Below are 11,255 nucleotides of genomic sequence, written 5' to 3' on the forward strand. Positions count from 1 at the left end.
TACAGTAACATCAATTTCTACACGGTCATTTCAAATGCCAAATTAGAGATTAGCCGCTTATTTTATTTTGATGGACTCATCACTCTAATGCGAAACAGTCTAAACATGCAAATTGCAAGTATTCCAGTATTTGTAAACACTCAACACTTGACTTAAGAACCACATTCCAAACTCTTCCGAACATGATGTCCCAAAAATCCGTCTTCTTAGATATTACCACTCGCAATGAACAATATAATTTGATGTGTGGACAGACAATGTTCCCCCATCTCCCCAGTGCCTTGGGCATGAGGAAGCAGAGATAGAGAAGCAAATTGTACAATCGTTTTGAATAAATTAATAAATAATCAATCAAACAGATGAATGAATGAGTGGAATTGTCTTAGGATGGTGGGGGTCTGGGTCTGATCTCACCATGTTAGAAAAACAGAATCATGCGATAAAGCTCAATGACCAGTTTAATTATTTTGGTAATAAAATCTGCCGCTCCTCAATTGAGGTACTCTCCCATCTCTTCCATCTCCTGATTTATTTGAACAGCGCAGCTGAGCCAGGTGGCCTGTGTGCTCAGCAGGACCGAGGTTAGAGGAGAGGAAGAGAGAGCGCAATATGAGATGGCGGCGCCACAGGAAGACACTGCCAGCACTTCCTCCGCAGGACAGCAGCGCCGGAGAGCTCTGGGATCACATTTGTCTTTTTTTTTTTTTTTTTTTGCTCATGAGAGAGCAGGGCATGTTTCACCCTACGTTTGTTTTTGTTGGCTCGCTGATGGCTAAAACTTTATGGACTCTGTAAAATTCTTAACATTCTGTGAATAAGGGAGTGGGGGTGGGCTTGGAAGTGATGAGTTTCTCAGAGAGGTGCTGAAGTAAGTCTTTATCATGATTTGTCTATGTAACTGTGTGGTGGTTTTCTACTTGTCTTTTTATGAAATACCAAAAGAACCACTCTCCTGTGCCTACGGCACATACTTAACAGCAGTGACTATGCAAGGTTTTCGCCATTTTAAATGTGAGCCTTCAGTTTCAGACTTTTTCATGTAAACAACATTGCTATTTGAAAAGCAGCAGTAAGTCGGCCATAATGAATGACAGATGTCACCCCATCTCTGTCTCTCAAAAGAAGAGGCAATGGCTTCACTGGACTTTCAGAGACTCCTCTATTGTGATCCTGTAAGCCAGTGTTGCCACATTTCCTTCACAAAGAGCCTAATGGCTTCAGCTTATGAGCCATGCTGCACACACAAGCCACCAGCATCTCCCCACAACACAGGGCAGATTTAGCTTGCTGACCCAGAATTAAGCAGACCTTGTGAGCATGAGTGATGTCAACTAAACTAATTCTACAGAATACTCTCTGTGACCTCCACTCCTTGTTGGGGAAAAAAGAGGCTGATTGTCAGTCCTGACAAGAACCACTCTGCAGATGGTAGGCCTGAACGGGAACCTAAAGAAGGTGATGAATAGGACAGGAACCAGCCTCTCAGCACAAGGAGGGGATTGAGTTTCACTATGCGCTGCCCGCAGTCTCTCTCTTATACACGTGAATACACATGCACACACACACACACACACACACACACACACACACACACACACACACACACACACACACACTGACCTGCACACAAAAACTTCAACATGCAGGACAAACTGCTTGAGAAACATTGAAAATATACCCTAATGATGACAAATGAGGTCTTTCAAAGTTGGGAGTGAGTGACATTTATTAAAATGACAAAACATATACATGAGTGTGGCATTTGCAAATTGGTCGTGGGTGAGGATTTACAGATTTTGGCTGAGCAATATGGTGACACTTTTTTTGGTCAAGAAAGTGTAAGACATAGAGCAGATATGACTATGTGGAAAAATTGAAATAACTCCCTCTCTTATTTTCAACAGAATTATGTGCAGTGTAACATTACAATTAGCCTAGTATTTTAAAACACATTTAAAGCTGTCAACATAAAGTTATAAATTGGTAGTATGTGTTTGTTAATATTGCAAGGCTCCAAGCAATTTATACAAATTTGTAATGGTAATGTAATTGATGCTTAAGTTCCTGAGCAAGGCTCCTTTAAACCATGTTATGCATAAATACACTAGACAGAATGTCCTCTGTGTCTGCAGTCACAGTGAAACAAAAAAAGTCAAATCAGTGTTTGCCTGTCAACTATCCTGAATCCCTGGCAAAATATACAGCAAAACTGCAGTGATGGGTTTGTTACTGCAGTTTTGCAGAGTGCAGTAGGAATAGTTTAATGTCCAAAAGGTTGCAGCTGCAAATGTTATGGCAGTAAAGTACAGTAAAATAGGCTCTAGTGCAATGTCGTTTTCCATATCCAAAATATTGCATTTCCTGCACATGAACCGCAAATAATTACTCAAAAACGGCAGTTATAATACCTGAATAGTGCAAGGGCTGAGTTTGAGGTAGCCAACATGACCTTAGGCTACTTGCAATTAAACAAAGTAGGTTAATGGCAAAGAACTGGCCATTATCGAAGAATACTATTCTAGTATTCTTCGATGTTTAATAAGTAGTTCTGAAGTTGGGTTTACCTGATACCTCGGGATGAAACCAGATCCAAGTTGACCAATGATTTGGTTCTCTCTCGACTCCGCCCTGATTCTCCTTAGAGAAAACCACAGGTTAAAAACTCAAACAACCCATTCTCAATGAATCGGACTGTTCATCTAACAATAGAACAAGGACAACTTGGTGTTTTAAATTCGGGGGCTTGTATAATTGATAATAACTTTCAACAATGCAGAACATAATGCTGCCTTTGATCTGGGCTTTGACATTACCCGCCTATATGGAAGCAATTCACGGGATATATGCTTTCGGTCAGCCCGAGCTGTTTCAAAAGAAGAGCAACTGCAAACCCATACCTGCGAACCTGCTACTGTGCCATGACATTGAGTACACCGAGATGCGCCTCCCGAATCTTCTGGGACACGAAACCATGAATGAGGTCCTGCAACAAGCAGGCTCTTGGATTCCCCTTGTGCAAAAGCAGTGCCATCCGGATACGAGGAAGTTTCTTTGCTCTCTGTTCGCTCCAGTGTGTTTGGATGATTTGGACGAACCCATTCAACCGTGCAAGTCACTGTGCGAGAGCGTGAAACAGGGCTGCGCTCCGGTAATGGCTGCTTTTGGGTTCCCATGGCCGGACATGCTCGACTGCGAGCGCTTCCCTCTCGATAATGATCTGTGCATACCTCCTGCAAGTGATACTTTGATGACGGCAGCCACTCAAGGTAGACTACATACTCTTTTAATGTTAATTATACCATCGACCTCATGAAAAGCAGTAGCCTAATTTAGAGGCCACTAATGTGAAGTAGGATACAATGCATCTATTTCAAACGCAAGGAGGCTACATCGTTTTTTAGTACGAGATCAGATGTAAGGTCCATCTATACTATATCATCAGAGGTTCTCAAACAAAATCCACTTTTCCTGGTATTCTTTGAAGTTGGAAACATGAGTTTACCATTTGTAGAATGTAATATGATGCCAAAACACCTAACAATTTGTTGTCCACCTGTTCAACTAAACTATGGTCTAATCTATTTAACACTGTTTTGCTGTTTCAGTGCCTAGAGTCTGTGATGCCTGCAAAGAGAAATCAGAGAATGACAACGAAATTGTTGACAACCTTTGCAAGAATGACTTTGGTAAGTTTTGCGTTTTGACATAGGCTAATAGATAACTATTGTAATACAATGTCGTCAACCATACACATTGAAACAAGGCATTTGACCTTTGAAGAAAGGCTTTAAATCAAGCTGTCTGACATGCATTTCCTGTACATTATATTGTCATTTCCTTAATAACTGAAATGAGAGATGGAAGGGTGTCACTCAAGGGGAGTAAAACATTTTTGCCAGTTAAAATGAAGGGCCCGGTCAACTGGGGGTCCTGTCCTTACATTGAATAATTGCCCCTACAGAATCCTCTGCTTCAATAAGAATATAGATGAAGGCTGCAGGATTGGCATTTTAGGCCCAACAAAGATGATAAACAAATATATTCTACCCATATTAAGAGTAGTTTTCAGGACTTTGGGTTGGGCATTAATGAAGGTGAGCTTGAAAATAATTAAAAAATTTCTCTCAAACACCACACACACACAATAGTATCATCATTGTTATAACAAGTATGTGTGGAAGTGGACAATATCAGCTGAAGTATTTCTGACACAGATGATGAAATACTTAGACCTATCTTTGGTGTAGCATACAGTATGATTGTGCCCCATTCAGTTATTTTCACCTTTTCCCACAACAATAACACGAATCCTCCCCTGTTTTCCATTCTAGCCTTGAAGATCAAGGTCAAAGAGATCTCATACCTGAATGGTGACACCAAAATTGTGCCAGAGACCAAAAGCAAGACCATCTACAAGATGAACGGCGTGACGGAGCGCGACCTGAAGAAGACGGTGTTGTGGCTGAAGGACGGCCTACAGTGTATCTGCAACGAGATGAGCGACATCAACGCCGCATACCTGGTCATGGGGCAGAAGCTGGACGGCAACCTGGTCATCACCTCGCTCAAGCGCTGGCAGCGTGGCCAGCGTGAGTTCAAGAGGATCTCGCGCAGCATTCGCAAGCTGCAGTGTTAGGGGTCGACCACCCCCCACACCCCCCCTCAACCCCCCACCACCCCCACTGACCTCTGGGCTGCTGTAAAACAGCCACTGCTCCCAGTTCAGCACTCCAGTAGACACCCTAGAGTAAGGCTCTAATCTTTCAGGGAAAGAACAAAATTCTTGCTGGTCATTCTCTGTGACCACTGTCGGCATTCAGTGCTTTTATATATTTCCATACATGTCTTTTGTAGAGGAAGCAGCATGTCCTCTCCGTGGTAACTCCCTCCCAGTGTGACCATGTATTGCATAAATGCCACATTTCCTAAATGGTGATTAGAATTGTGCTCTGCGACTCTCTGGTACAACTTTGTACTGCTCTCAGACCTCTAAAGCGTAGCTAGGTAGCCTATTCACAAAGCACAACTAAAGTAGCACTCAACTAATCTCCAACACATTCTGTTAAGGTTTGGTATCCAGCACATCAGTATTTCCATTGACAAGGCCCTCATATTTCTTCATAGGGAAATTGATATTAGCATACAGTGATTTTGTGTCTATGAGCCGCATCGTATAAGCCGCAGTGTTTTAGGCCGGTTAAAAGAAACAAAACCATATTAATACCATAGTAACTATCCCTGTGTATTTACCTCATAGTTGAAAAAAATTGCGAATCAATTTATGAGCTGCGGCTGATATTTGGGAAATTACGGTAAATGCATGTGGTTTAAAATTCATTCATTGGACATTCTTGTCCATGGTAAAGAAAACAGAAATGCTTTTTTACAAATAATTTTTACAACAATGAGGAATAGCTGGCTCTATTCTCAGTCCTTTAAAATACCTGTAAATGTCCCCCTAGTTCATAATTTTAGAACTTTAATCTAAGTGCTGTGCGATGTTTTAGCCCCTACCCTGTCTAGGCATAGTGTCCCGTGTGATTTGGGTGTAAATGCATGAATCAGTTGCGTTTCTGTATGTCCTGTTTTTGCCTTTTTTTCTGTGATTGTTTTGCCTTCTGTATACTTGAGCCTCAGAACTGCACTGCAACAGTATTATTTCTTTAAACTGTAATCTGATGTTTGTCTGTCATCTTGACCATTAAGGTTCCCTACACAACTGATGCAGTTTGTTGTCGGGATGTTGAAAGTATGTTGTTATAGCGTTTTTATGGGTCCATTATTTCCCATCAATTCGGCGTGACAGAATTTATTTCCAAGTTACTCATTCATCCATTCATCCAGAAAAATGCCTGTTTTCTGTGTCATGCAAACAGTGGTTACGGTTAAGTTTCGTGACTGTGCATTTGGCTCAATGTTGGTCACTGCCAAAATGTTGCATATTTGTGGTAACAATATGTCCTACTCTGTAAATATCTAGATAAAACAGTTTATTCTTGTACATAGTTTTCAGAGACAGCAAATCGAAAGTCCAAAAATATTTGCGGACCACCATAATGCCTAGAACTTGTTGTTCAAGCTGGTGAGTCATTGCTTTGTATGTGGTATATTACTTTTTTATTATTATTAAAAATAATGTTAAAGCAATACATTTATTTTCTCGCATTAGTGAAATATTTAAAATCATTTACGTTTAAGATTAAACTATCAACACATCATATAAGTATTAAAGATGCAATAGAAATAACATGTTTGAATATGTTTGAAAATATTTTCATAACAATACTAAATAATTAAAACTTTCTAAATACCTTGTCAACAGGAGTCACTGAGAATGTCCTGTATGTGTGATGTATGGAGTCTAATGGAGTGTGTTAAGGTTTTATTAGTCATGAAAAGCAGCTCAGAACATTTACACAAGCATTTTGGATGGATCTTATAGCAAAGTATGCCTTCAGCCACCCTAAGTCCAATGAATCTCCATGTTATATGTGTGCATGTAACACCTCATTCTCATTGGTCATCCAATTAGCCCTCTGCTAAGTGTTGTCAGTTCCACAGTGTTGTCCTGTGCTACAGTGAGGAGAAAATGTATTTGATACCATGCTAAAGTTGCCTAAAAAGAGGAATATAAAATCGTCATTTGACAATTGATCTTAATGTCTTAATTCAAAAATTGAGTAAAAATAAAACCGCTAAGTACGCCAATTTTCTTTGTGATGGAAGAATGTTTCGTAAATAAATAAATGTTCTTCCTAAATGCTAGGGGGAAGTAAGTATTTGACCCCCAATGTAACCCTATGGGAATTCAACACATAGGGTTAACATAGGGGCGGGCAGATTTTTATTTTTTAAGGCCAGCTATTTTATGGATTCAGGATATTATGCATCCTGATAAAGTTCCCTTGGCCGTTGGAATTAAGATAGCCCCACATCATTACATACCTTTCACCATAGCTAGAGATTGGCATGGTGCTTTTTCCAGTAGGCCTATTAGCCTGTTTGATGCTCATTGAGCTCAATGCAAATCAAACAGGCTAATAGGCCTACTGGAAAAAGCACCATGCCAATCTCTAGCTATGGTGAAGGGTATGTGATGATGTGGGGCTATTTTAATTTCAAAGGCCAAGGGAAATTTATCGGGATGCATAATATCCTAGATCCATGAAATAGCTGGCCTTTAAAAATAAAAATCTGCCTGCCCCTATGTTAACCCTATGTGTTAAATTCCCATAGGGTTACATAGGGGGTCAAATACTTCCTTCCCCTAGCATTTAAGGAAAACATTTATCTATTTACGATACATTCTTCAATCACAAAGAAAATTGGTGTCCTTGGCGGTTTGATTTGTACTAATTTTTTGAGTTAAGGCATTAAGATCAATTGTCAAATGATGATTTTATATTCCTGTTTTAGCAGGGTATCAAATACATGTGCTCCTCACTGTATATGCTGAGTTAAGCACAGCACAGAGGGGATACCAAACTCACTGCTCCCTCCATATGCTTGCCCTATGTGTCTCCTCAGGTCCATATTGGGCTAAGGATATGTGCGTGTCCTTAAGAACAAAACATGCAATGTTGTTTCTATCCTTGAGCTATTTGCCCGTTTAATCCGTACCATAGGGAGAGACCCTTTGTAAAGTGGGACCAGAGTTTTTGAGAAATGGCTTGGCTAGCGGACAGCTATGAACTGGATTTCCCAACATGCCTAACTAGCCAGTCTTCCCACCCTCACTTTTCTTTTTTTTACAAGGTCCCAGTTCTTCCAGGAATTGTTTATTTACACATGTACAATGTCCTGGTTAGAAATATGAATAAGAACATGAAGCACAGAATTAGGCAGAAGGATATTAATACTGATGAAGAATGAAATATATGCGTAAAAACAAGAGATCAAACAAAGAAGGCAGGTTCTGTCAGAATCAGGGGGAAAAACTAAACTAAAATAAAAGTCCTTGCCAATACGATCAAGATTGGCTGAAAATGGGCATTCCAGTGTAATGGCCAAGAGCATTTCTGAAATGTATGAAACAGAATATAATAAAATAACCAAGCACAATAAAATGTTCTGCACTGGCTGTCTAGATCATAGTCAAATTATGCCTTGAACTAAAGTCAGCCATCTTCAAATAAAAAACACAAAACGGTAATAGTCTGTGGCAGTTCTGGAGTTCTTCCAAAATGTGTTTCACTCGTATTTTACTGTTGCAGTGCCCAAAATATAGAATTCCATGGGGTCCCTGGTCTTATCTTGGGCCCAATCGTTTTCTTCCTATGATGTGGCGTTCTGACCCGTAACCAAACCAGGTTGTAAACCATTTAGAAAAATATACACCGTAAGGAAAATGGGACTCAATACAAGGCAGTCAGGATTTCTAAGTCCAGTGTAAGGTGGTCTCAGTTATTCATTGGCATTCTGACCACAATGTGGTGTCTACTTCCCTCACGGGATCAAAAAAAGTATATATTCTTATTACTTATAGATGTAGTAAAATGCCTTCCCATGTCCAGATGTCAAGATTAAGAACACGTCTAATTTTTAGTTTTGGTGTAAACAGATCGGTTGTTATGCAGTACACGACATATCCACATACATTGTAAAAGCACATATTGGAAGGACAACCAGTCCAGTGACAAAAGATGCCAAGTCAAAGAATAGGGCATATCATTGTTACAACTACTAGATTGTGCCCATTAAATCAGTCTATGTGACATCAAATAGCTATAAATACAGTAAATCACTTCTTTTCCAGCTGTATAAATCATGACACAGAGATTCATGCTAATGAATTTAACTATATTGAAGAAAACAATTGCCATTAATTTAAGAAAGAGTGACAAACAGTCAGATGATCAGAAGATAACAAGACAAGACATGAATATGAAAGCTAACACATGACGTGTACGACAGGGCTGTCAATATCAATTTATGAAATGAGTTCTTGTGCAGAATGGACAGAATATTTCACCCCCTCAGGGTCCAACTCCTGCAATAACCAGAACAGGGGCCAAGGACATCACCTCAAGACACCAAGCAACAGCATACACGCCAGAGTAAAATAAAGGACTACAAAATGTGTCTCCCTGAAGGGACAGCAAAATCAAGGCCATTGTCCATATTAAACTAATTCACTCAAAAGTCTTAAAACTCCTTGCTGTTACCCACATTATTTGTATTAATGATTTATTTTGATCTTGCTAGGCCTGGTGGCACGGACACATCCTCAAAACATCCACTCGTTAATGCTTACCCACTATGCAGAACAGAGATACAATCAGGAGTCTGTTGGAGTGAGGACAGACAGAAAAATGATTTCCTTCTAAGAAAGAGAAGGACTGGAAAGACTGACACAAAGAGAGGGAGAGAGAATGATGGTCTTTCAAGGTCTCTGAGCTCCACTGTCATGAAAACAGAAATGAGAAACAGAAACAGCGCAATTCAATACAAATTTAGACTTAATTTGGCCTTATACAGCCCATTGACAATGACTTACATATGTATGTCCACCTCAAGTATACTTTTTTGATCCCTTGAGGGAAATTCAGTCTCTGCATTTATCCCAATTTGTGAATTAGTAAACACACACAGCACGCAGTGAATACACAGTGAGGTGAAGCACACACTAACCCAACAGCGGCACTCGGGGAGCAGTGGGGGGTTAGGTGCCTTGCTCAAGGGCACTTCAGCCGTGGATTGATCGGAGATCGAACTGGCAACCCTCCGGTTACAAGCTGGAAGCCCTAACCACGACTTCCCCACCTGTAGAAACATATGAGTCAGTGCAACACTGGTCTCCCTCGAACGCCTGCAGGGACACACACTCATCTGAGTCCAAATACCAAGGTATACCGTTCTCTGACAGTTTATTTGGGAACACTGGCATGAATGCCTTCACTAGCTTCCATTTATTGTATGCGTATTTTTTTTTAATTTTTATTTATTATTGTATTGTTGATGAGTGTATTGCAATGTGTCCAATGTGGGCCCTGAGCCTGTAATAAAGTTTATATATATATATATATTTAATGCCACCAACACAAAAGCACAATCAAAAATACTCCTGAAAACAGCAATGCTGGGGTCATGGACCGAGACAGACAGACAGATTCTGTTATGATTCTGAGGATATAGCAGTGCTCTGCTCCTGTTAAAAGTCTGTTCTGATTAGATTAACAGGTGATGAGGTACCTTGGTGGAGCAGTGGATGGAACAGACGCAGGAGTGCGACTGTTCCACTGTTCCAAGCCTTGACAAAACGGTGCAGCGGCACGGTGCACAATGACTTTTACAGCAGGAGACAGGAGAAGACAGGAGAAACAAAGAGAAAGAAGTTAAGAATGTGGCCATCAATCCTGTGGATTATTACTAATATCTTCCCCCAATCTCATGTAGCCACTACAGCTAAAGCAAATACCAGTCGAGTGACAGTATACACCGCACACATTCCAAAAGACCCTTCACTAAACCACGGAGAGAGCAGGAAAAGAGATGCTCTGCAGTGGCAGACTAAGAGGTGGTCTTGCTGAATGTGAGGCACGGCTGCTGTCCAGGCCAAACTCCGGCTTTTCAGCCAGCTGCAATCACCTCCTTCAGCTCGGCCTAATAATCCTCTGTGATCACCTGGCAGACTGCTGTAGGTCCTTCAAACCCAAGACGTCAAACACATCCGGCAGCAACATGGCACTAGCTTTGTCCAGGGCCCACGTCTGGTCCACAAAAGCAGAAAACTAGACTAGAGCTAGCAAACGGCATGGGGGTTCAGGAATGAACGTGAAATGTACCAGTGTGTGTGCATTACTATACGCTATTGTTACTCTGGACCACGGGACACAAGAAAAATGTAAGTAATATAATCATTTGTGTTTCTGTGCAATGAACCATGAGTGTACCAGCATCATATCAAAACTAAGTGTCCCAGAATGTCCCACAAAAACAATCATGATCTTGAGGCCCCCCTGACACTTTGCCCCCCTCTGCACAGGTTATGAACAGTTCCGGTAGAGAAAAGAAGGCACACATATGTAGGCAGGCATTCATACACCACGGCCACAGCTCTTACCTCAGGTAACAACCACATGAGCTTGCACCACAGATGGCATGGGTGAGCTTGAACTGAGACAGTGGCTGACTACCAGGCAGCTCTGCAGAGCCCTCTGCTGGAGAAAATGGAAATCACCACATGGGTCAGCCCATAGACTAGTTTTTCAGTTGGGCATCTGCATAGTGTGCAGCCTGAAACGCAGCTTGGATGT

The 11,255-nt window shown here is 41.0% G+C and overlaps 1 protein-coding gene across 1 annotated transcript; it reads left to right on the plus strand.

Annotated features, from left to right (window-relative positions):
* The first annotated feature begins 2,674 nt into the window (after positions 1-2,674).
* sfrp2 (secreted frizzled-related protein 2) lies at positions 2,675-6,147 on the plus strand. Its single transcript, XM_062517506.1, has 3 exons — positions 2,675-3,266; positions 3,606-3,686; positions 4,332-6,147. Exons 1-3 carry the CDS (start codon positions 2,771-2,773, stop codon positions 4,634-4,636), a joined length of 882 nt encoding a protein of 293 aa, XP_062373490.1. The 5' UTR covers positions 2,675-2,770; the 3' UTR covers positions 4,637-6,147.
* Positions 6,148-11,255: the final 5,108 nt, after the last annotated feature.

This window comes from Sardina pilchardus, chromosome 2 (assembly GCF_963854185.1).
Source record: "Sardina pilchardus chromosome 2, fSarPil1.1, whole genome shotgun sequence".
Taxonomy (NCBI): domain Eukaryota; kingdom Metazoa; phylum Chordata; class Actinopteri; order Clupeiformes; family Clupeidae; genus Sardina; species Sardina pilchardus.